Source organism: Eublepharis macularius, chromosome 16, assembly GCF_028583425.1.
Source record: "Eublepharis macularius isolate TG4126 chromosome 16, MPM_Emac_v1.0, whole genome shotgun sequence".
Taxonomy (NCBI): Eukaryota; Metazoa; Chordata; class Lepidosauria; order Squamata; family Eublepharidae; genus Eublepharis; species Eublepharis macularius.
Window position 1 is genome coordinate 18,607,377 of NC_072805.1, and position 26,313 is coordinate 18,633,689.

At 45.9% G+C, this 26,313-nt stretch overlaps 1 protein-coding gene across 2 annotated transcripts in view; it reads left to right on the forward strand.

Annotated features, from left to right (window-relative positions):
- The window catches only part of WDR59 (WD repeat domain 59), a 73,376-nt gene that overhangs the window by 13,381 nt on the left and 33,682 nt on the right, over positions 1 to 26,313 (forward strand). For both annotated transcript variants that reach the window (XM_055000714.1, XM_055000715.1), the window contains exons 2-14: positions 556 to 605; positions 5,011 to 5,146; positions 9,616 to 9,701; positions 11,064 to 11,144; positions 12,334 to 12,371; positions 13,420 to 13,508; positions 16,114 to 16,230; positions 18,456 to 18,533; positions 19,467 to 19,623; positions 23,350 to 23,429; positions 24,034 to 24,166; positions 25,307 to 25,431; positions 26,086 to 26,250. In XM_055000714.1, coding sequence (XP_054856689.1) covers positions 556 to 605; positions 5,011 to 5,146; positions 9,616 to 9,701; positions 11,064 to 11,144; positions 12,334 to 12,371; positions 13,420 to 13,508; positions 16,114 to 16,230; positions 18,456 to 18,533; positions 19,467 to 19,623; positions 23,350 to 23,429; positions 24,034 to 24,166; positions 25,307 to 25,431; positions 26,086 to 26,250 — 1,335 coding nt within the window. The remainder of the gene's footprint in view (positions 1 to 555; positions 606 to 5,010; positions 5,147 to 9,615; positions 9,702 to 11,063; positions 11,145 to 12,333; positions 12,372 to 13,419; positions 13,509 to 16,113; positions 16,231 to 18,455; positions 18,534 to 19,466; positions 19,624 to 23,349; positions 23,430 to 24,033; positions 24,167 to 25,306; positions 25,432 to 26,085; positions 26,251 to 26,313) is intronic.

Sequence of the window (26,313 nt, forward strand, 5' to 3'; positions counted from 1 at the left end):
GCGGTGGTACCCGCTTCCTGTTCTCAGAGTTCCCAAAGTGCCCATGGGCATGGCAAAGTTGGGGAACCCTATATGCTGCCACCGAATATTAAATTGGTATGCCCCGATTTATCTACACTATGACCTCCTTCCTAATGGCTATAATGATGTGATGGTTCTCATGAGTTGTTATCTTTTATCGTGTTGGGTTATCGTACTCCAGTCTCGGAGGTGATAAACCTCATTACATGACATTTGTCACTTCAATGGAACTTGCAGAACTGTGGCTGTCAGGTTGCAGTCCACAAAACACTTAAGGTGGATTTTAAGCACGCAGAATGTACCTTTAAAAAAAAGAACTCTGGTGGAGCTGGCTTGTGAGTTCATTCTCTCTGTTCCCAAAATCAGCTCCTTCCTATAACTCCTATTAGCCATATTTAAACAGGTAAACACAGCTGTGGTGATCTCTTGATTGTGGGATTTTGCCATGGTTCCCAACCTCATTCTTTTCTTTCTGCATTATTTGGTAAATTGATGACAGGGGATTTATTTTTCTCTCTTTCCCTCATTTTACAGGCGACTGCAATGTCTGTGGACTGTCTTGGGCAGCATGCCGTGCTTTCTGGGTGAGTGCTGAAACATTTGCGCTAGAGTTGCCGTTAATGCCAGCAGCCACTAGGCTGCTCTTTGGTGGTGAGCATGGAAGGCAAGTTTTTCACAGTTTGGTGCAAGGATTCTTCTTGCATTCTCAAAGGGGCATCACTCCAGTGAAAAAACAAAGAAAGAAAGGTCACAGCCAGATCACACCCTAGCAGTTCAGTCAGTTCAATATGTCGTTTTCATCCATGCCCAGCAAGATGCCTGTTCTGTCGGCGGTTTTTCCAGAGCATGAAGGAAAACCCACTTCTGCCCACTTCTGTTATTTTGACCAAACATCTGGAGTCTGGGGATACACTGCCTCTGCATATGACAGTTCTACGTAGCTATCATAATTGTTGAAAGGATCCATTTCCCTATGAACTTGTCCCCTATGTTAGTGACTGCCACTGCATTTAGAGTCAATGAATTATATTATGTGTTATGTGCCAAACTTTCTTTCATCTGTCCTGAACATTCAGGACTTGGGTGATGGCTTGCCTAGAATCAGGGTCCTTGGTTCAACCGGTTTTGGAGCACGGCTAGGTTGCTCAAATCTGGAGTTGAGGAGTGTTGACTTTGAGTCGGAGAGCCTGGATCTTTCACGTCATCTCCCACCCCCCTCCCCAGATCGCTGATGTTCGGAGCCTTTTCCTGTCTTATCTCTAATCTCGTCTTGCATGTATTTAGCTTTGCAGCTGGTGACCTTCTGCTTCTGTTGATCTGATTATCTGATGTCCTTGCATGTGTATTTTCCAAAGCCTTGCTTACATTTCTCTTTTTGTTCCAGTCTGCAGTGATGTGCCATAATAGTCGTAGCTATCCTAAGCAGGCATTTGTTTTCTGTGTGCAGTGGGAGATTGCACCATTCCTGGCACCTTCCTCTCCAGGGCTCCTGCTGTCCACATCTGGGGCATTAAATTTGCATTTGGGGCTGTTTTTCTGCTTTTTTGTATCCTTTTCACTGGAGATTCTCCCCCCGCAAGGGGCAAGGCTATATGATTCCACAAGAATGGCAAAAACACACAAAATAAAGTATTGGGGCTCAGCTACAACCCTGCTTTTAAGGAAGTAAATTTCTAGCCCTCAAGGCCCCAAAGAAATCCTTGAAAGTGTGTGGCCGATGTCTAATGAAATTTCAAAAAGCAGAGGGCTTTTACAGTGATGAGGAGCAGTGCTTCCACGCCCTGCATCGTTAGTTCCCAACAGCAAAACAGAAAATTATGCAAAGTAAGAAAAATGACTAACTTGCATTAGCCTGTGCAGGTTCAGAACTCCCATCAGGTTAGGCAGGCCAGCCACCTACCTGATGCCCAGGATGGCACATCCTGTACTAATTTGGTGTGGGATATGCCCTGTGGGACTCGGTTACTGCACGATTTCACAAAAGCAAAGCAAATGCCATCCAGCCCTTTTTACGGGGACCCTTCTGATTTGTATCGCCTTCGCTTTAGATTTTGGGTGGCTGATGCTGGAGTGCCAGTGTGGCAGCCTTGTAAAGCCTTTACACCCAACTTGCTGCTTGAGACCCACTTCTAATTCTTTTTACTACATCTATCTGTTTTCCTGCTTCTTTCTTTCTCCAAGTGCCCGGATTCTGTTTTATCCGCTCCCTTTCCCTTTAAAATGTCTGGGAAAGGACAAAAGCTCCAAAGGAAAAAAATACTGGTAGTACAACCTGTTTAATTTGGCCCATTTTCCAGATTTTTAGTCTCAGCCCAACAGTTGGTATAGGGTAATCCCAGAGACAGGGTAGTTTCTGTCCATCCAGCTCTCTCTCTCTCTATAAAAGTTTTTTTGACTCTGCACTCCACCACAAAAACTTGCTGGGTGACCTTGGGCCATAGTTACTCAGCCTTCCTCACATGTTTTTTATAAGGATGAAACAGCGGAGAAGAGCACAGTGTTAAGCCAGTTCGGGTCCCCATTAGAGTGAAAGACGGGGTATAACTGATGTACATAAAATATCTTTCCATCTGTTGGTTTCCTTCCAGTTCCAAATATTTTGTCACACAGTGGTGCAGAAAAGAGAAATCAAAATGATTTGGAGCACATTTTCCATGACAGAGGAAAAAAATCTTTGGGGCTTTTTTAAATTTAGAGAAAAAAGATGCCCAAGGGAGGACATGATAAGAGTCTTGCCAACTGATGCATGGACTGGAGAAGGTGGATGGAGAAAACTTTTTCTCCCTTTCCCCTAATACTAGAACTCCTGGGTCAGCAAATAAAACGGCTGTGCGGCAGATCCAGGACGAAAGGAAATATTTCTTCGTACAGTGTGGAATGCCTGCCTAACTAAGGACTCGGTATTGGTTTCGATGGTTTTAAAAGGAGATTCAAGAAATTCACGCAGGAGAGATCCATCAGTGGCTGCGTCTCCTTCTTCCTCGGGGATGTCTTGTTGGCCAATCTAGATAACAGAATTTTGGCCTAGAGGAATGTTCAGTCATCTCTGGCAGGGCTCTTCACAATGCTTTTGTGTAGTGTGACACACAAACAGATCCAGGGATAGGAGTAAATTTGATGGTCCTGTCCGGAGTCTTCTGCGAGGAAGGAGAAGGTTTCGTCTCAAACTCAGTATGTTCCTTCACTTTCTTCTTTTTAAAGTGGATGCTGCCGTTAGTTCCTGTGCAGTAAAGTAAAAACACTGTTCTTGTCACCTATCATCCCCGCGAGGGGGGCGTACGCCTTGCTGGTGGGAGAACCCAGTGTGCATTGCATCTCTTCCTACCGTGTGCTGTATCTCTTCTCTGTACACAAACCCTGTGTCCTTGCCACGTACAATCCTTCCCTCTGCACATCGCCTGCGATAACGAATACCTATCTTGCTAGTGGTAGTAATAAATTCTTTTGACTCCCTCCCTTCTTATCTTTCTCACTTCTGTGAAGCTTTGGAAACAAGATGGAGCTTGTAGTTGACAATAGCGTCAGTGCTGTCTTAAGATGGGTGACGCTCTTCTAAGTCTGTTAAAGTCAATGGCCATAGAAGGGTGGAACTCCAGTTAGGGTGGCACGGTGAACGCCGTCACAGATCTAGCAAAGGCTGTTGAGCATCAAATGTCAAAAAATGACTGACACTGACCAAAAAGGCCTTCACAAATAAGAATCAGGTGATATCTTGCTTTGTTAAATATCTGAAAGTGTTTTGTCGAGAACAAACGAAGGTGTGTTGGTTATGAATGAGGTAATTTGAGGAGGGGTTTGAACCTTATTGGGAGAGAGAGACAATATGTTAACTGAAAGATTAAAATCAAGGTGAAAGGGGAACCAGAAAAATGACAAATCATTACAGTCAAGGTCAGAAGAAATGCATATGCAGAGAGACGGTTGGTCAGTTCATGGGCAATAAATAATAATATGTTTGTGGAATGTTTTAGCATTAAAATTGAAATGTCTGTTATGTTTAAAAAGCAGTGAAAAAGAGCTTGACACTACCCAAAGAGACTTGTGCACAAGTCTAATTTAGGCTATCTAGAAATGTAAGAGCAAACATAACCTTGCAAGATGTTTTAATTCTGTAGGAATTTTGAAAATAAACATGCAAAGTATTGGGGGCTGCTATGTTTTGTTCAAGGTGATTTCAGTATGAGATACTTTGAAAATACATAAATGAGACTGCTTCTGTGAGACTGAACTCCTTTCCCTCTGTGGGCAAGCTGCTTTAGACTCATGCAATGCTGTGTTTATCTTCTAACTGTTCATCTCTTCTGTTAAGTTAGTAGAGGTTGTGAGCATTGTATATCCAGGTGAATAAAAGAAAATGGGTACAAATATTCTTTGATAGTATTTTTACTTACCTGTTAAAATATTTATCCCTATCTTTCCATTTTGGCTCAAGGCAGCTTATGGTTCCAGATTTAAAAACCTTTCAAAGTTCAATAAAACTCCAATTAACCCTTCCCTCCCCTCCCCAAGAAGCCAGCAGTTTACACCCTGCTAAAAGCCCTAGCAAATGAAATGGGTATGGTAGACCTCCTAAAAACCTCTAAGATGGCACCCCTCTCACCTCTTCTGGGGGTCTGTTTCACCAGGTGTGTGCTATCACAAAAAAGGAACAGGATCAAGTAGATGCCGGGTGGGCTACCTTAAGTGAAGGGAGCAGCCGGCAGGTGGCAACTTGAAGACTGAAGTTGGCACATAGTGCTGAGAGGGTCTTTTAGAGACGCAGGTCGTACATATCCCCCATGTATACTTCTAGTTGCTGAGAAATGTTGTCACAGTGCACCTTCTCCTGAGTGATTAATCCTCTGTTACTGAGAAGCTAAACAGAAGTCTAACTTCTCGAGCTTGGACCTTTTATCCTGATTAGCCTGACAAAAAAGGCATCTGGAGAAAGTGGTTGCAGAATGCACCTTGGTTCCAACGTTGATGGCGCATTACGCACGTGCCTTGCAGACGCCGCTTCCTCTACATCGTCAACCTAGACGTGCCAGCAGAAGGTCACCGCAAGATCTCTCGCCAGAGCAAGTGGGATATCGGCGCTGTGCAGTGGAACCCACACGACAGCCACGCACACTACTTTGCTGCTTCGGTAAGCCAATCCTGATACTCAGCTGCATTTCCTCTCTGGCTGGGTCCTAACACTGCAGTGTGTGGATCTAAATAACTTGTGGGATTGAGGCCAGATTGGTGATCCTGCATGTATAAGGAGCATTGTTATGTCCATACATACGAGCTTCCCAACTGTGTGTACATCCCCAGGTGAAGAGGGGTACTTATGCATTTTACATACCCATACAGCTTTAGTTGATCATTAGATTTTTCACGGTGGTGGTTTACACACACTGAAGCTGGATGTTCGTGCAAGATATATGCACTGCCCATGTTCAGACAACATTATGTCTGCATGGTTTGTGCATGCTACCTGTCATATATGTCTGTCTACATATCAGCCATGAGTATTTTCTGTATTCTGTACTCTGTACTGATCCTCTGAGAGTATGTGAAGTTGCATAGCAGTGGCCTATTTGGCTGGGAGTTGCTTATCTTACAGGTGCCTACTCTGGTGTCTACTTTCGTTTTTGCAGCCACTTGTGAATGTGTCCTTGACTACCGGCTTGAGCCTGGGAACTGAAAATAACTTCATTTTTTGCTTCTCTACTCCAGTTCTTCTCGCCTCCTGTCTCAAACCCCCTCCCCCACCCTTCCTGGCTCCTTTGCGCCTGAATCCTAACCGTCCATATCCTAAAGGCGGGAACTTTCCCTATAACTAACCCCTCCAAACTTCTACACGTCACTTCTGCCAAGACCCTTGTCTGTGTATGCTGAAGCTGATGGATCTCTAATAAAGTAACTTTAACTCATACCCTGGAGTGTGTGTAGTGGAGTACTATGGGGATCTAACTGCCAGAACATGACACTACCAATATGTGTGGTTGCTAGAGTCCCAGTACACATGGCTGTAATGACTGAAAAGGGCTTGTGTACTTGTGTTTCCGCACACATGCACACCTTTTAACTCTGCAGTTTCCCGGCAGTAACTGCCCCCCACTTCCAATTTGGGTGGGATTGTGAGTATGAGATACCTGAATTCTAGAGAAGGTCCTGGAAGCTTTGCAATGTGCAGCTCCAAAGTAAAGTGCCGAAGCCATCCCTAGAAAACTATGCTTTCCATTGTTTTAAGGTCCTGTAACGGAATGTTTTATCTGTGCCTCATTAAAGCACTAAGCTGTTACAGAGATTTGTGTCTTAAATTCTGGTGAGCTCAGAAGCTTCAAATGAGATCTAAAAGCAGAATTTTCTCTGTTAGAGAAACTACCTCTTAGTACAATTTATTTATGAGTTCTGCAGGCTCAAAAAGATTGGGGACCCCTGCTTTAAATTAAGCAAGACATTAAAATATAACCGCGTATTAAAATAAAACCAATAATTGATGAACAAATGCATGCAATGAAAAGTTAATCTATCTCCTCTCAATTAAAGCTAGTAATGATTTAAAGTCAGATCATACTCAAGTCTACTATGAAATGTACTGAATTTTCAATAGATACGCACCCAGATACAAATATTCCTCACTTTTTTTTTTTTTAGGGATCCCTCTCTTGCATTTTTCCTATGCTACAAATATTCCTCACCTAAATCTTCTTCATGAGATTTTATTTGTCAAAATTTTAATCTCTTATCTGTGTGGCATCTTTTATGCTAATTGACATAAAATCACAGGAAGGGGTCTTACAGACCATCTAGTCCACCCCCTGCCTAATACAAGAACAGCCTAAAACATCCCCGACAAGTATTCATCCAGACACTCCTTGAAGACTACCCAATGAACAAGAAGAACCTCAGGGGTACACTAAAGATAAATTAAATATTTTTTAAAAAAAATGTGCAACTTTGCACAAAAAATTTGCACTTTGCAAAGTGCTCTTTGCACATTTTTTTTAAAACCCTGGGGTTTTTCTTGTTCATTGGGAAGCTTTCTAGACTCAGAGGAGCTCTCTTTCTGCTTTGCTCCTTGAAGACGGCCAATGGGGCGGGGGTATCCACCACATCCCTAGGCAGCCGATTCCACTGCTGAATTAATCTTAATGTGAAGAAGTTTTTCCAAACATCCAGCCGGTATCTTCCCTCCTGTAGTTTAAGCCCATTGTTTTGAGTCCTATCCTCTGTTGCCACCGGGAACAGCTCCCTTCCCTCCTCTAAATGGCAGGCTTTTAAATACTTAAAGAAAGCAATCATGTGTCCCCTCCACCTCCTCTTCTTCAAACTGAACGTTCCCAGATCCCTCAGTCATTCTTCGTAGGGCTTGGTTCCCAGGCCCCTGATCATCTTGGTTGCTCTCCTCTGCACCTATTCCAATTTGTCCACGTCCTTTTTGAAGTGAGGCCTCCAGAATTGCACACAATACTCCAAGTGGGGCCTGAACAACACAGTATATAGTGGGAGAATGACATCCTTTGATCTGGATGTTATGCCTTCATTGATGCACCCAAAGATTGCATTTGCCTTTTTTGCTGCTACATCACACTGACTGCTCATATTTAGCTTCACATCTACCTATATCCCAAGACCTCGTTCACACACACTGCTGCCCAGAAGTGTATCCCTCATCCAGTATGTCTGCTGTGCGTTTTTGTTTCTCAGGTGGAGAACCCAGCGCTTATCCATGTTAAATCACATCTTGTTGAAATCTGCCCACTTTTCCAGTGTGTTCAAATCTCACTGATTTCTATCCCTATCTTCAAGGGCGTTTGCTACTCCTCCCAGTTTGGTGTCATCTGCAAATTTAATGAGTAATCCCTTCAAACCCTCATCCAGATCGTTTCTAAAAATATTGAAAAGCACTGGCCCCAGAACCGAGCCCTGTGGCACTGTACTGGACACTTCCCTCCAATCAGACTCGATGTCATTGAAAACTACTCTTCGGGTGTGGTTATCCAGCCAGTTCCCTATCCATCTAACTAGTCCACAGTCCACCAGTTTACCCATCAGAACATCCCGAGGAACCTTGTCAAAAGCTTTAATGATATCCAGATAAACTACATTGACAGCATTCCCACAATCTAATAAGCCCGTGTTTACTGTGCCATCTATAAAGACATCTCTAGGATCCTTCGCATGTGACAGTAATGTAAAGATATGGTTCATCTTAGATTTAGTTGCTTTGATTTTCATTCATGACATTCTACTAAAGCCTGGTGTGATGTTATGATGCAAGTTCCTGATAAGTTTCATAGATCTTTAAAAGTTGACAAAAAGTTCAGGTTATTGGTCCATCCTAGCAATTAAAGAATCATTAATCTACTTTTGTCCAACTACTTTCAAAAGTTGTTGAAATACTGTCATCCAACAACTATCAAAAAGTTAGAAGAAACAGATGTGTATTAACGTTATACAACCTGTTAACAAGCTACATTGAAATTTATGCAAAGTTCCCTAGATTACATGTGCATAACCAGAATATATTGTTACTTAATCCGTTTTCCCCCTCTGCAATGCTCTTGATGTAGCTCTTTATGAAACAGCCTTTTTCCAGTGGCACAAGATGTCTGAACTGAGTCAGTGTGTTTGGGCAAAAAAGGACCGATCCATCTCATGCGCTTTTTTCCCTCAAAGCTGGTCTCCAGAAGACGGCGTCTTTGAAATGTCTAGAGTTTGGTTTAGTTATGCAGTTGTCTCTTCAATTCTAGATGACTTACAAAGTCCAGACCCATAAAACATCCAGGGAATAAAACCCTAAAGCATGTAAATAAGTAAATAATAATTAAAAAAAACATGCTCCAAGGTAAAGGACCAGCATTGTCCTTAGAAAATTATATTTCATGTTAGTTGTGATAACTTAAAAGGAAGGAGCATCAAGACACCTATTTAAGAAAGTCTTCATAGGAAAGTCTACAAGAAAGTTAGGAACAGCTGTGAAGGCCCTGTTCTTAGTTGCCAGAGAATGTACTTTTCTAATTGATGGGCTTTGAAGCAAGTGATTTTTACTTCTATTTATTTATATTCGACTCCTGAGGATCCCTTGGACAGCAAAAGTAACAAACCAAGCTGTCTTGGAACGCATAAAACCTGACATGTCTCTGGAGGGGGAGATTACAAAGCAGAAGCTCAGCTATTTCGGGCATGTAATGCGGGCCAACTCACTAGAAACATCAATGATGCTAGGAATGGTGAGTGGAATGAGGAAGAGAGGAAGACCAAAAACCCGCTGGCTGGATACCATCATGAAAGACACTGGACTGAACATGAAGGAATTGAAAGCAGCAGTCAGAGATAGAAAGGCCTGGAGGGATATGATCTACAGAGTAGCCAAGGATCGGACACGATTAAATCGCTAGGATTGGATTGGATTATTTATATTCCACCTTTCATCATGAAACTCAAGGTGGGGCTTCTGGAAGGGCTTCTGTTCAATCACTGACCATTTCTAGATCTTTTTAACTTCAGCAAGATTTTTTTATTACCATTTGTCTTCCAGCCATCATCCCGAGACTGATTCTGTAGCTGTTACCTACTCTTCCATCCTTATTGTGGATACTTACATCTTCTGTTTAATTTCAGAGCAACCAGCGAGTTGACCTGTATAAATGGAAAGATGGGCATGGGGAAGCTGGCACCTCCTTACAAGGGCACACGCGTGTGATCAGGTATGTCCATCCCCCGCCCCGCCCCGGTGCATTTCTGTTATCAGGTGAGGCCAATGAGCCCTGCCACACCAGCTCTGGTCAGGCAGTTCAGCCCAGATGCAATGAGGTCATAGCTTTAGCTCTATTTGTGCCTTTAAGATGCTGTTGCACAAAGTTCAGCAGATACTACTGCAGTAGCCATAACGGGGGTCTCAGCTTTGTGAATACTTTCCTAGGATAGCAACTCCAGAACTCGCTCATGCAGGTGACTGCGCATATTTGTAGGGTGAATCAAAAGTTGAATTAAATGGGGAATGATTTAATAACTTTCCTCTCCTGCAACTCTGACAATGACATTGGCAGTATTGGGTTGGTTCTGTCTGGTAGCTCACTGTTCTGTTGAGCACTGGCTTTTGAGCCTTCTACCTCTACGAAACCTTTTTCTGTGAGCCAAGCTACAAGTGACACCTTACCCAGGTTGGACACTTGTCAGCTTCCCTCAAGTTTTGATGGGAAATGTAGGCGTCGTGGTTTTACAGCTTGGCTCTCCATTACAGCTGCAAGACCAGGATGCCTACATTTCCCATCAAAACTTGAGGCAAGCTGACAAGTGTCCAACCTGTGTCATGCGTCACTTGTAGCTTGGCTCTGAATCTGTTTTGTATCTGTTTTGTGTGTTCATGATACTCAGGTGAGTGTTTTAGGGTGTAAAATTCACATTCAAGCTGCAGAGTCTCCCTGTAGCCTTGAATGAATTGAGGGCATACCCTAAAAACACCCAACACTCTCTTGCAATCTCAGGGGGAAGATTGATAGCTAGCGAACTCTCAAGGGTAGCTACCAGGGAGCCCCTGATAAGCTTTTGGGGAACCTCAGTTCCCATCCATAACACAGAGGCCTGCGACTGGCCCAGGTTGTTAGCACAGGGATGTGGCTGTCTGGACATCTTTGTTCAGGTAGCTCGCATTTCTGTCTGGACTTGTAAAGTCCAGAGGTTAATTTATTGTAGAAAAATAAAGCAGAAGTCCAGCAGCACCTTAACAACATTTATTCCAGCATGCACTTTTGTGTCTCAGTGCTCACTTCCTCAGTTGCTTGTAAAGATATTCTCAGGGGATCCCAGCCTGAAAGGCTGGTATGTGGAGCTGAGAAGCCATAGGCAGAGTGATGGGACAGGGGGTAAGAGATTGGGTGGGGGCAAGTAGGAGGAAGAGACCAAGGTTCCTTTCATTTGCACTTAATTTCGTGGTGTTGTGCCTTCTGCCAGCTGTGAGCAAAAGAGGTTGTTACTGACCTTGTGCCAGGCTTTGCGACCACAGCCTTCCAAGGCAAAGGCCTTCTGCTAAAATCTTTGATTCCCTCTCTCTGCCTTTCTCTCCCCAGTGACTTGGACTGGGCCGTGTTCGAGCCAGATCTGCTGGTTACCAGTTCAGTTGACACGTACATCTACATCTGGGACATCAAGTAAGAGCGGGGTCCTGTAGGAGGAGCTAATTCTGGCTGCCTTGGCAGATTCCTGTGGGGGCATCAGATGTTGAAACTAGATCCAGGAATGGTTGGGTCAGGTCCCTGGGGATTTTTCATGGGAAGACTTGGTGAACGGGTTTTCCTTATGCTTTGGGATCCAAAAGGGATTTCCTCCAGGTCAAACTGAGTCCCCCATTGGAGTGGTCATTGGTAGTACATATCGACCTTGCTTATCTCACTAGCTTGCATAACCTGTCACTGTCATGGTGTAAAAGCTGGTTTCTATGATTCACTCAGTCTCAGAATGTGGTCGTTAGCATCATGGGTAAATGATTGGCTACCCTCCTAGATCAGGAATCCCCAAATGGGCGTTTCATGGGAAATGTTAAATCAAGGGTTCCCAGCATCATGCCCGTGGGCACGACAGTGCCTACTGACATTGTACCAGGCACCTGCCGTTGTTCGAAAGTAGGCAAGCCAGAAGGGGCTTTTCCCAGCAAGGCTTCTGATTGGCCACTAGAGATTGGATACGCTGTGCAGATTTTTTTAAAAAAAACATTGCTTTGGCAGCAGCTCCCCCCACAACACAAAGATCTTCATTGTGTGACTGAAGGTTACTGCCACTGTGCCCACTACACTGTGTTAGAATTCCAAAGGTGCTCACAGGTTGGGACCTCTGAGCTAAATAAATAGAGACACCAGTGAGCCTAAAGCACCTGTCCAGTGAAGGGGTTGCTGGCTGTGCCTCTGCATGATTACCTGCTCTGGGTCTCGGACTTTTTCCCAGCCAGCTGCCTCTGGAGACAAGTGATTCTGCTGCATATCTGTTGACCAGGTTTGGACTGGAAAAATAACAGTTCAGGGCTGTTAAATGAGGCACCCGCCCTCAGAGGAGACTGCTCACCATGTCTCTGAGTTGCTGCTCTGAGCTTGCCTTTTGTCCAAGAGGGAGTTGGCTGAGATCAGTGACTCGTGCAGAAAGCCATTGTGGGTTCCTCTGAGAGCAAGCTAGGTTTACTCATGTGGAAGTTAGATTTATTCACGCACCCTACAAATGTAAGCTTCCTGAGTGTCAGAGTGTGTCCAGTATTAATTTTGGAAAAAACAGTGTGGTTTGGCTATAAAAACTTTGGGAAACACTGATCAGGATACAGGTGTGTGTGCTTATGCAATTTTTGTTTTCCAGGGACTCTCGAAAGCCTACAGTCTCGCTCTCTGCAGTCGGTAAGTGCTGGTTATCTGGGTAGGTGGAATCTTTTCATTCATGTGCTGGTTGCGTCTCTCTGTGGATGGGTGTTGGGTCTTTCTTGCAACCCACAGGCATGAGGCACCCTATCTCGGCAGACGTTCACGTGGGGCTTCCTCCCTTGCACGTATAAATCACCTTCAAAGGTATCAGTTTTCAAATACGGACATTTAAAGGCCTCACCGCTCAAGTGATATAAATTAAACGACAAAAAGGACCAAAGAAGCGAATTGAATTTAGAATGATGGGGGGAGGCACATGAGTGGATATCTCAAAGACAGCAAGCAAGCAAAGAAGTGAAATGGAAAGACTGCCCTGAGCAGCGTCCTGCCAAAGGGTCCCTGTGCTGTGGGTGTGGTTGGAAGCCCCAAAGCGTGGGGGTGGTGCCTGAGTGCAGAAAAGGTGCCTGTATGTCCAAAAAGGCTTCCAGTGTAGGTCATCCAGTAGACCATAAGTGTCCCCAACGGGTGGCATGCATACCATCGTTGGCATGGGTTGCGGGGCATCTTTTGAGCAGGTGCTGGAGCGCGAGTGGGTCTAGCTGTGGCGCAAACACAGTCCCTGCTGCTGCTTCTGTGCTCCACTGTGGCAAGAAGCAAAAAAACACACATCAAAGCACAAAGTGGAGTGTCTTGGTGTGTGTTCAGTATGTGCTGTAGAATAGTACTCTCCCGTTATTCAGAGACTGTGGCTACTGCAGTTGTTGGTCACCACTGCAGTAGCTTACTGTTGAGCTGCTTTCCCTTGAAGCCGCATCATGCGGTGAACTTCCTGAATGTGGAACTGCTGTGGCCTTTGGCGTGACTGACTAGCCCTTTCTTGATAACTGAGTCGTATATCCATTGCTGGTGTCTTGTGTCAGGCACTGTACCCATGGGTGGGTTTGGACTGACAGCCAGTCCATCCATTGCTGCAGGGTTGGTATTCTGCTCACCCTGCCTCACATAAAGGCCTTTTCTATGAAGGTCGCAGAAAGGCCTTTTCTATGAAGGTATTTGATCTCGAGGTGCTCTGCTCCTTCTGCAGCCGGAGCTTCCCAGGTCAAGTGGAATAAGAAAAACGCCAACTGCTTGGCCACCAGCCACGACGGGGACGTGCGCATTTGGGACAAGCGGGTGAGTTGGTGCCACCTTCTCTAATGAAAATGGAGATGACCTCATAAGCTGGCGAACATCCGTCTCCTACATGGCTCTGAGGGTCGCAAGATGGCGCAGCTCTCTTAAGATCTGCGGCATCCATTTCACCCTGAGCTCTAAACTGGAGAGATTCCTCCACTTGTGACTGAAGCATAGTATGATTTGTTTGATTCTAGTAGGGTTGCTCTGCTAAGCTTCTTGCTTCCTTCTGCGTAATATTCCCAAGCGACGAGTAGTCTAGAGCGCCCAATGCATACCTCTTGGACACAGCCCCAGGGATAACTTGACTGTAACCTCCCTATTGTTGGACAAACGTGAACGGTGGTTGCCGAAAGCCCTTGCAGCTAGATGTAGCCTGAGTTAATAATCCCCCATCTCTGTGTGTCATGCTGCTTGAAAATAGATTGTAGTGTTGAATTCAGTACCTATGAATATCCATTAAAAAGTGGGCAGGAGTCATAACCAACTTACAGTGACCCCATGAAATTCCACCTCATGGGGTTTCCAACACAGGAAATGAGCAGAGGTGTTTTGCCTTCCTCTGCGAAGCAGCACCAGTCTGTCTTGGTGGTCTCCCATCCAAGTACTGACCGTGGCCTAGCTTCCAAGGTCTGACAAGGTCAGGATAGTCTGGGCTATTAGGGCTGCTACCTGAAGATCTGTCCTAACTCTGGAAATTCTCTTGTAAAAAAGGGCTTGATGGAATCTTTTGTTCCGCCAAGTGGTAGAGGGGTAGGGATTTTCTTGCTGTTAGTAACAACACATCTCTCACCTATAGGTAATGGATGCACAACTCAAAAAAAGGCAGATTTATAAAATGGTGCATAATTTTTCTGTTGTTGGAACAGACTCGGGGGTATTTGGTGCAAAACTCATGAAGCCCAAACCATTAAGTTGATCCACAAGATCTGGAGGGGCTGCAGCCCAGTGATAAAGCACCTACTTGGCATACTATAGGTCTCAGGTTCAATCCCAGGCGGTGTCTCCCTTCAGAAGGATCGGGTAAAAAATGATGTGAAAGACCACTGCCTGAGACCCTGGAGAAGCACTGCCTGTCTGAGTAGACGATATTAACCTTGATGGACCAAGAGTCTGATTCAGTATAAGGCAGCCTCATGTATGATCTAGTATCTCAATCCCAGCCACTGTTTCCAGCTCTTCCAGCTACAATAGAGGCCATATGACCTTTCCGCTTGGGCAGCAGCCATGATTTCTTTGGTCCTGATGGCTCAAAATAGAGATAAGACTTGGGCTCTCTCTCTTCTGGGACTGGTATATATGGTGTATCACCGTATTGCAGCTATCGATCTGGTTCGGGGAGAGTTTCAATGCACTTGTCTTAAAGATTCTAGCTTTCAAAAGAGTTCTACTCACAGTTCATATCAGTGCAGATATGGTTCAAACGGAGTACTTTTTTCATTAGCTAAATCCATTCAGTACTTGCGGTGAAAAGGATGAATTCCTCCATCCCTGGTTGGGGACAGGTGAGTACAAAGGGAGGAAAAGGTATCATACAACACAGTTACCGCTCTTCCCCAGAGGAAATTGTTTAAAAGGGGTTAAGCGACTACATTTCTCAGAGGTCTGTTCTTAAAGGCACAAACTTTATTGATTTTTTTCTAATACATAGGCATTTCTATTCAGCTGTACCAGCAGACTCCCCTCCTGGAATCTCGTGGATTCCATCCACAGTATGAGTTTAGACCAATTCCCTTTGTTTAGTTTCTTGCTGAACTCCAAACCTATCAATTTTCAGTAGTGTCCTCACCTTAATTTTGTGCAATGGTTCTCAACGAAGCCCAGGTTGACTCAGAAGCCTCTTACGGTTTTATCCAGAAGAAGACCAGTAATAGTGAAGAATAAAGATGGTCACGAACCGAAATATGAACCAAAGTTCAGCACGAACCAGGCCGTTTCGTGGTTCGTGAAGGGTGGTTCATCAGAGCCCATTTCTAACAAACTGCCATGAACTTTAGGGCGGTTCGTTTGGTTCATTTTCAGTTCGTCATTGCAGACAACTTGGCACCAATCAATCAGTTTCCTAGGCAATGGGGGATGGGCTTTCTGCAGACCTGCTGACCCGGAAGTGACCTGCTGACCCAGAGGTGGTGATTTGCTGGCCAGGAAGTGACATTTTCACGAACCAAACGAACCAGTTCGCGAACTGGGGCAGTTCCGTGAAAGTTCGTGGTTCGTGAAACGTGACAAACCATGAACCACACAGTTCAATTTTTTTCTGGTTAGTGCCCATCTCTAGTGGAGAAGGCTCCAAGAAAACAAGTCGTCTTCCCCTGCAGTTCACAGCCACATGGGAACAATGCACAGATTCAGAGTCACTCTCGGTTCAGGTGTGGCAAGGAAAGCCCAGCAGGCTTGCCCAGCGTGCCACACCAACTTACACGAACTCTCAAGTATATCTCGGAATCTTTTGAATGTGCTGGAATTACTCAGCACAGGGTAGCGACTTAGAAGTTCCCTAAAAGGAGAATGTTTGAAAACCACTGTTCTCCTACTTGGTCCGGCTGCTGCCTCTTATGTGTGGTTGTGGTGATGGGGAGCCTGTAAGCAAAGCCTCTTCTTGCAGAAACCTGGCACTGCTGTGGAGTACTTGGCCGCCCACCTCTCCAAAATCCACGGCCTAGACTGGCACCCAGATAATGAGAACATCTTGGCCACGTCCAGTCAAGACAATTCCGTCAGGGTAGGTATGTGGGCTGGATTTCTGGGTCTCTCAGATGTATTCTGACAAAGAGCACATCCTTCAGATGCGCTAAAATAGTGGAGATGTTGCTTTTTGTAGGGCTGGGTGGGATATTTCAGCTGGGCTGGCCCTTGTTCTTCCCTGCTCTTGGGGACCATTGGGAGGCAATGAGGAGAGTGCAGAGACACTGTGTGGCTGGCTTCCAGACTTGGAGAGAAGGGCTGCAAAGAGGTTCCCCCAAAGGCTCTTTCTACACTTTTAGCTGCGTGCTGCAATATGTTCCTCTGTCACGTGCCACGCGCCCCATGAGTCACATGTTGTTCATTGCCATCTCTGGGAGCCTTTGAGTTAGTCTGAACACAGACTGGATCTGCCTTTTAAAAATTGTTTTCTTTTATTAACAAAAGCCCAAGTCCTAATTCCACCTTGTATTTTCATCCATATGGAAGGCTTAATGAATCTTTTAAAAACCCTATAAAATTAACCCAGCAAATAAAACTGCCTTTAGACATCACAACAGCCAAATGTACATGCCAATTAAAAAAACAACGTTTTAGTAGTCTTTTTAGACCTCACAAAATGCCAGAAGAGGCAGTGTTGTATACTAGTTAGAGTGCTGGACTAGGCTCTGGGAGATCTCAGGTTCAGATCTTCACTCTGCCCTGGAATTTTGCTTGTGCCCTTAGGCCAGTTAGAATAACTCACAGGGCGGTTGTAAGGATCAAGTGGAAGGAGCGAATAATGATGTAAGCCATTTGGGGCCTTTGTTGGGAAGAAAAGCAGGATATAAATACCTGAATTTAATACATGGTGTGGAATACTGACAGGTTATCTTCTTAACGAGACAATCCCCGTCATAAGATCTGCTCTACTACCACCATTTTACAGGAACATGAATCTGGAGTGGGACCTTATCCCCAGATCTTAGTCAGTTTTAGACAGGTAGCCCAGTTTGTCTGCAGTAGAAGAGCAGGATTTTAGACCAGTAGCATCTCAAAGACCATCAAGATTTTGTGGGTATGAGCTTTTGAGAATCAGAGAGAGGCACGGGTATTTGAAGAAGGGAGTTTGACTCTTGGAAGTTTATACCCTGGAAATTTTGTTGGTCTTTAAGGTGCTGCTTAACCCGAATCTTGCAGATCATAGAAAGGAGCTGTAAGGAATTTTAACAGACTGTGTTCCTTTATGATACCATGGACCTTGGCTTTTCAAGACTTCGCTAGTGACCATCTCTTTGAATTGTGCCTGGACATTCTCAGACATACTCTGCAACCGAGAAGAGTCATAATAGTAATACAATGGATTGGATCCAACCAGCTTTTCCTCTCAATTTTGCCCAATTCCCTTCCTAACTACAGCCTCCGTCCTTCATGACGTTGACCCATGTAGGCTCCATGATCCCCAGCAGAGCTGTTTTTGGGCAGTAAGAGGACATCATCTTTCCTTTTTCACCAACAGAACGGCTGGTTGGATCCAGCCCATTATTTCTTGCCTGCTCCTGGCAAGAGGCAAAGCCGGGTTTTTGTTCCAGCAGTAGCTTTCAAACAGTGTTCAAAAGGAGCTCTGTTGCCATTATCAATCCCCTGTGCCCAGGAGCAGCAATTGGGATGATTTGGGACTGCAGAAGGATGGGTGAGACAGATATCCCTTCCATCAGTAGGAAATGTCTGGTAGATCCAAGCCAGACAATCGAAGCTGCTGTGCCCAGGTCTCAGCCTAGCCAGGGAATCCTTTAGGACCCAAGTCCTTATAGGGCAGGGCAACCGAGAAGAGTCATAATAGTAATACAGTGGATTGGATCCAACCAGCTTTTCCTCTCAATTTTGGGAGGGAGACAACACAGGGGTGCATGATGTCATCCCAGAGTGTCACAGCCCAGGAAAACTTTTGACCCATGTGGCTTCTCTTCCATTTGACCATCACAGCTGCCCTGTAAAGTAGGGTACGTCTGAGAATGTGCGACCAGCCCAAGGTCACCCAGCATCCTTCCATGGCAAAGTGGGGATTGAAACTTCGGTCTCCCAGATCCTAGCCTGACTCTCTAACCTCTGTCCCACCCTGGCTTTCCTTGTCCTGGGCTGTTGAAGAGGTGCCTAGTCCCAAGCTCTGTTGTGCTGTGCTGTGCTGTGCTGTGATCTACCAGGACTACTATATGTGTTGCTGTTGTTGAGCACCCTCCTCTTGAACTGTCCTGTCTGTCTCTTTTTTTATTTTATTGGTTGAAGTTCTGGGACTACCGACAGCCCCGAAAATACCTCAACATCCTGCCATGCCAGGTTCCAGTCTGGAAGGCCAGGTATACGGTAAGGGCCCATTTTGTAAGGGAGGGAGGGTGCAATTCTAAACAGGTCTCCTTGGAAGTAAACTCTGTTGTATTCAGTGGGTCTTTCTCCCAGGAAGTGTTCTTAGGATTGCAGCCTAAACTTTGCAGCTCTGTTGAAAACATACAGAGGTAGGCTATCGGACCCCCCCCCCCCCCCGCATAAACCATGCAAGATTGAAGTGAGAACTGAGAGTCTTAGCCCAGTTGGAGTGAATTAGAAATTTCTCTGTATTCTTCTCACTGCTGTGTTTGTATGAACTGAGCCCAGTGGTGGGAAGGAGCTGCCAGCTGGAGTTTCTCCTCTCTTACCCCTGTTTGCAACTAGCCAAGAGAGAGGGTCGGTGTTGCCACGTTTTGTTTTGCTTATGCAAACATCCTGCTGGCTTGGGAATGCCTTTGAAAGCATGCCTCTTCTTAGCATTTCCTTGGAGCAGAGTGGGTAGATTTTTGCAGAGCTGGGAGTATGTAAAACTTGCCCACCGCGATGGCTCCCATTCCAGGTGGGTGGCACCTACCACTGGACGCCCTCTTCTTGGGCCAAGGATAGTAACAGTCACCCACTTCAAGCCTTCTGACTACAGTTCAAGACAAAATTATGTTCTCAGTGTGAAAATGAATTCAAATACAAAACAGAATGTGGAGCATGAGATGACAGAAATGTCTCAAGTGATTTCTTTCACAAAGATATTCGAAAGCTTGCAAAACTGACGAGCACCTTAGTGTTGTCACTGAATGAAGTGGCTATTTCACACAACCTGTTCTGTCCCCCCATCACCTGTGCACCTTGGATGTACCCCTTACAAAAAAGTGTGCATGCCTTTCTTTGTTCTTCCTGGGAACTATGGGCTATCCGACTTCTCAGAGTCCCTGGGCTGAGCACGGGGTGACTAAGCTTTCCTTTCCTTCTTGCCAGCCTTTCAGCAACGGGCTGGTGACAGTGATGGTCCCTCAGCTACGGCGAGAGAACAGCCTTCTGCTCTGGAATATCTTTGACCTGAACACGCCAGTTCACACCTTTGTCGGCCACGATGATGTGGTGCTCGAATTCCAGTGGCGGAAGCAGAAAGAAGGTGTGTGACGGACCGAGTGAACATTTTTTTTTTAAAGCCACAACAGTGGTTATACTAAACTTGTCATTAAATATCCCACATTATACAACCTAACAGCGAACCAGAAGATTGGATATGAAAACGAGAGCAACGGCATAATAAAAACAGTAATGTAGAGGCTTGTAAAAACCAGGCAAGGAATAAGAATTAGCTATCAAGGAATACACGGGGATGCCTTCGTTTGGCACCAAAAGTTCCATAAACGCAGCATGGATAGGCACAAGGGAAGTGAGGCATCGCTGTAATAAGATGAATATTCAAAACCGATTGGAACCTGGTATAAAAAGTTGCAAGACCCCACCTCCCCAGGGAAATTATTATGGGGTGATTTTTCTGGGTGGGTTTTTTTTTTTTTGATGTTACGGGTTTTCATCCGTTTATTTTCCTTAGAGGGGAGTTCTTTTGTTCAGCTAATACAAATAAAGAATAGCATCCTAGGAGTAAGGGAGTTAATTGGCAGTCTTTCCACACACCTAAATCCCACTGAACATCACTAGAAAGCTTAAGACTGTATCTCATTGTCTTAACGCGTTCTTCATTTTGCCTTCCCTGGAATCTAACCATGTCAAATATGTTAGTCCTGCCCCATATTTTTAAAAGGTAATGTCAATAAGACAAGGCAGTTTCCCGGTACTGACAAGGTATAAGAGAAGTGGACAGCCACCCAGGGAAATTAAGAAAATTATTTCTATATATTAAGGCAAAAAGCTCGAAGGTTTATACAATAGGTGTGCTCAACAATTGTCATAAATATCATGCATTCATATATACAAAACATTCATAGGTACATTAATACAAAATTCAGCAGTCAAAGTCGAACAAGGGACTGCATGCCCTGTTCCAAAACCTTCGAGCTTTTTGCTGTAATATATAGAAATAATTTTCTTAACTACCCTGGGTGGTTGTCCACTTCTCTTACACCATATTTTTAAAAGGCTGCATTTCTTCAAAATATTTTAGAAGTATTCTTGCGGCTGCCAACAGGAGAAAAAAAATTTCCAGCCTGAGAAGCATCATAGCGCTAAGGTTAAAGTATTACAAAACCCGGAGCAGCCCTCGAAAGAACCCGAACCAAAACAATGCAATACAAGGGCAACACAATAAACAGTCCACGAAACAAGATTCATATCTAAAGTAAGTAAATTATATCGAAGAAGTAAACAAGGTATAAAGTCTCCACGCGGGAAACCCCAGGCGGCAATAGTCGCTGCAACGAAACAAAGTAATAAAGCGCAACATGAGTGCAGCAAGAGTCCATAGAAATCTTCCTCAGGAGTTGAAAGGAAGGACAGCCTTAATAGCAAAAAAAGGCACCTTGAATCTCTATTGTGGCGACACAGCGCCTACACACAGGCGTTCTGTTTGTGTAGGCGCTGTGTTGCCACAATAGAGATTCGAAGTGCTTTTTTTTTTTACTGTTAAGGCCTTCCTTTCGACTCCTGAGGAAGAGAAATTGGAACAAGTTCTTTGCCGGCTCCTTTTAGAGTCGTGGGGGTCCTGGTGAACCCCTTTTTTGGCGTTGGACACCTGCAGCTATAGAACAAGTATAACAATAAGGAAACTTAAGAGGCTCCCTCCGCAAGCAAGATTTCTATGGACTCTTCCTGCACTCGTGTTGCGTTTTATTACTTTGTTTGGTTGCACCGCCTATTGCCGCCTGGGTTTCCCGTGTGGAGACTTTATACCTTGTTTACTTCTTTGATATAATTTACTTACTTTAGATATAAATCTTGTTTCATTGACTGCTTATTGTGTTGCCCTTGTATTGCATTGTTTTGGTTAAGGTTAAAGCATGGGCATTAGGATCTGGGAGACGTAGGTTTGAACCCCATTATGGAAACTTAATAAGTGACATTGGGCCGGTCACTCTGTTCCACCCTAACCTGCCTTGTCGTGATGATAAAATGGAAGCAAGAGAAAGAAAGTTGTGTGGGGAGGGGCCGTGGCTCAGTGGCAGAGCATCAGCTTGGCCTGCAAAAGGTCCCAGGTTCAATCCCGGCATCTCCAGTTAAAAGGAGTGGGTAGCTAGTGGTATGAATGACCTCTGCCTGAAACCCTGGAGAGCCACTGTCAGGTTGAGTAGACAATACTGATCTTGATAGACCAAGGATCTGACTCAGTACAGGACTGTGTCATGTGTTCAGGCCACTTTAGGTTTCCCATTGGGGAAAGAAATAGGATATAAATACCTAGATAATAATAATAGTCTTCCCATATTCTTTCTTAACTACCTCTAAGCAGTCTGGGAAATCTGCCAGCAGCAGTTAGAAGCTTGTGTCTCTTCCTGTCTGCAGCCACCAGGTGGCGCCCTCTCCCCAGGCAAGAGAGTCAAGTTGTAGTGAGCCACAGACTTTCAGCTGCAGCGCCGTGCCTTTCGTGAGCCTCTCCGCACATATCACCTGCCCTGGGAGGGGGGGGGGAGGTTGTTGTGAAAGGGGTGTTAGCTCAGTGACAAAGCTTTTGACTTTTTAAGGGGCGGTGGTTGCTCTCAAGCCCACTCCTAGCAGCCAGACAAGAAGGAATGGGATGAAATCACTCCTGTAGTGTCTTCTACAAGTGGAGCATCACCGATACCCAGAAAGCACAGCCGTATCCCTGTCTGATCATAGCAGAGTGTCCAGATGAAGAAAATAGAAACAGACTGAGTGGGGGGACCTGTGGGAATTCCCCCTTCTTCCTTCCTTGCTGTGTCCCTCCTCCAGCCCTCTCACTCATGTTCCCCTTTCCAACCCTCCTGGCCTTACTTTTTTTCTCTCCCAACTCCTTACTTTTTCTTCTTCTTTTGCACGCAAGGGTTCTTGAGACATAAGATACTGGGGGGGGGGGGGGCGCGTAACCACACACAACTTTCGCATCCTTATGCAGTCCGGCGTATCCCCCTCCCACCAGTTTGTAGAAACAATTCCCGTGTTCATGCATGATCCCGTGATGTTGATTTTGTGATCTTCTATGAGAACTGTGCTTCTCCAGTTCTAATTACAGTGGGAGAAAGCAACACCCCAGAACTCGAAAGTTTGGGGAATGGTGCATTGAAAACCTGAAGCCTTGATCAATCCAAGATTTTAATACGCTTTGGCCACAGGTTTTCCATAAGTGGATTCAGCTGACTTGGCTACACTGATCCATGGCACAGTAAGACTGTTGTAATGTGCTCTCCATGGGGCTACCCTTGAAGACCTACTCAAAATTCAGCTGATAGAAAACGCTGCAGCTGGACTGCTGGCTGGAGCCAATAAAGACACGCCTATTTTGCAAGCTCAGCCTTGGCTACCTCCCTGTTTCTAAGCACAATTCAGGGTCTTGTTTCTTTAAAGTTCTTCATAGCCTGGGGCCCTCATATCTGTGAGACCGACTCTGCATACACCCCGGTAATGGTTCTGCTGTGCCAATCAAGGCCTTTTGTTCGTTCCAACCTGCAGGCGAGCTAGTTGCAGCACTACTATTGCAAAACGGCCTTCTTGCCGGTAAGGAAGGCCCATATAATGTTGTGCAAGTATTGTTTTGACCTTGCCTTCTAAACAGCAAAAATCAAGTATGCCATCTGTGTTTGGAGAAATGGCAATAAGATGCGTTTCCTGCAGCTTGACTCCCACACCCCAGTTTTCCCCTTCCTTTTCATCCGAATCAACTTTAAAGCTGATTGGTTTTAAATAAGCGTCTGACACGTCTTTCCTTTTGTTTTTGCAGGATCCAAGGACTACCAACTGGTGACGTGGTCTCGAGACCAGACACTGCGGATGTGGCGTGTTGATTGCCAGCTGCAGAGGGTAACTCTGATAGACAACAGTTTTCTTTCTTCTTGTGTCTTGGAGGTCCTGCCAACCAGTTTTATGAAGCTGTGCATGGTCTGACCCAAACCCGCTTTTTCAGAGCAGCTCCTTTTGTGTGTCTGCTGGCGAGGCCTCTCTCGGCGGTTTATCAGGCACTGCTGATTCAACTGAACTGAACAACGGAAGGGTTCCTCTAGAACCCTCATTCCCCTAGATGCGCACAGCACCTGCTTGACAGCCTCCCAAAGAAGGCACTTGCACCACGCCCTTCAAACAGCTGGGCTCACCATTAGGAAGCACTTCCTGAATCTAGCCTACTAGGCAACTCATTGCAGTACTGCCATTTCTCCTTTCTTTTGAGTGTAAAATTAACCTTTTTGGTCATGGTTCAGCTGCTTTGTGTACCCCGTTTGGTCTGTAGATTGGTGGCAGCGCCAAAGGGCTAATAAACTTATGTGGTGGGGTTATAACAAGCTGAGAAATGTTGTTTTAAAGTGACGCAGGATCCCAGGTTCTGTTTTTGACCGCGGCGTTCTCTGTTGCATCCTCCGCCTCCTGCCACGCCTGGCTGCGTTCCTGCTTTTGCTGCCTCTTGTTCCAGCTGTGCTCCAATGACCTTCTGGATGGGGTGGAGGAGCTTATCGATGGGATTTCTCTCCTGCCAGAGCCGGACAAGCCCCTGCCTGTCCAAGACTCTGAGCCCCAGCAAAACTCCAACTACGGAGAGGAGGAAGGTGAGACAGAGCGAGTGGGAGAGAGTGGGTTTGTAGGCTTAACCGGGTGCCCCGTCTTTGCTGATGGAGACATTTTTGGGGGCAGGCCAAGAAAAGGTTATTCCACGTCCAGATCAGAAGGTTGTCCATTCCCATTTTTATGAGTCTTGCTCTTCGCCACCAGCCCTCCATCCCATCCTCTCCTGATAGATCACTCACTCTGCTGCCAGGGTGCGGCTGAGCTTTGTGGAAATTGTTTAGGATGAGATCGCCAGTCTTCCAGGATGCCCCTTATGGATGCCAGGTTAGGTTTTTTGGGCTTGGGATGCTGATGCTGCTTGTTGCTTAGAAAGCAGAAGAGTTCAAAGGCTGCTTCTTGCTGGCTGTTTGGGGGGCCCCAGAATCCTCTTTTTGTTAGTCCCGGCATCGGACTGCTACAGCAGGCTGCTTTAAGCAGTGCGGCGCTGGGAGCAGCCTGCCCAGCAATGGCCTCCTAAGGCAAATTAACAACCCTCTAAGCCTATTGATTTCAGCGGGCTTGGAAGGGTGCCGTTCTGTTTAGGACCGCACTGTCCGCGCAGCAGTTACACGTTTCTGCTTGGACATTCTCTTACTGCAGTTGCTTACACTCAGCTGTACTGAGCGGTGAAGTTACACATTATATTATCGGGCTTAGATCTCAAAAATGTAGCTCTGCTTACATCGAAAACTCCCGGGATGGCATCAAGGTTCGCAAAAAAAAAAAGAAACCCCAACCGTCTTATACGTTTCCTGTTCTGGTCCAGTAGGGGGGCTGTGGCTCAGCGGTAGAGCATCTGCTTGGCATGCAGAAGGTCCGCAGTTCAGTCCCCAGCATCTCCCGTTAAAGGAATCAGGTAGTAGGTGATGGGAAAGACCTCCACGCGCAACCCTGGAGAGCTGCTGGCATTCCGAGTGCTGATTATAATGGACCGAAAGGTCTGATTCAGTCTGAGGCGGCTTCATGCATGTTCATGTGTGACCTGTACGGCCCCAGCACATCCCGTGTCAGCTGGCTGGGGTCTTTAGCCATCTCTATCTGTCTCACCTCCGTCCTGCCACTGTTTGGGGCAGAAGGGGCCGTGCTGATTCCCGGCACCGCTTCTCCAGCACGTGCTGAGGGCTCCTTTCTTCTCCTGGCAGCCTTGAGAGAAGAATCCCCGCACAGCCTCCTGGTGGGGAAGAAGCTGGACCAGTTGGGGCTGCCGCAAACGTTGCAGCAGGAGTTCTCCCTGATCAACGTGCAGATTCGAAACGTGAACATGGAGGTGAGCAGAAAGCAGAGCGTCTTCCTCCCAACGGCATGCCTGGCAGCTTTTGCCTCGAGGGAGGCTTGGGTTGCTTTTCCATCTCACCGAGTCGAGAGGCCCACTTGGGGACCCCTTGGGTTGGATCCGGCCGCCTTTTGTGCTGATGGAAAAGGAAAAGTTGACCACCAAATACGGCTGTGATGGGACCTGCGTGGACAAAAGCTAGGTGGGGCTGGGACTTCGGTAAGGAGGGAGATGAGATAATATTGAGTGAAAAAGCTAGCTGGATCCAACCCGTTGTGTGCCACAGTTTACCATTTGAAGAATAAGCATGACTCAAGCATCATGCACTCTTCCCCAGCGTGGTATACGTGGGTTCCCTGGTGCCCTCTGGCACATCCGCTGGTTCCTTCCATGTGTTTCTGCGAAGTGGATGGGACTAACGTGAAAGCAGGAACCGCAGTTGGCTGCCTTCATACAGATAAAGGGACCTTTCCCCTTAGTGGTCTCCTGGGTGTGCTTTGCATGTGTGTTCAACACCACCACCCCTTCATTTTGCGGTGGCCCCCATCCCCCTCTTTCAAAACTCCAAAAGTACTCATAGGATCAAAAAGGTCGGGGGCCCTGCTCTGAAGCCCCTCCTGCCATGTGCCACATGCTTTTCTTTGGCAGATGGACGCCGTCAACCGTAGCTGCACCGTTTCTGTGCACTGCAGCAACCACCGGGTCAAGATGCTGGTGATGTTCCCCGCACAGTATCCCAACAACGCTGCTCCTTCCTTTCAGTTCGTCAATCAGACAACCATCCCCTCCACCATGAAGGTCAAGCTGTTGAAGGTGAGCCTGTGTGTGCATGAGGCAGAGTGCACAATTCACTGGTGAGGGTGTTGTCCAAAGACT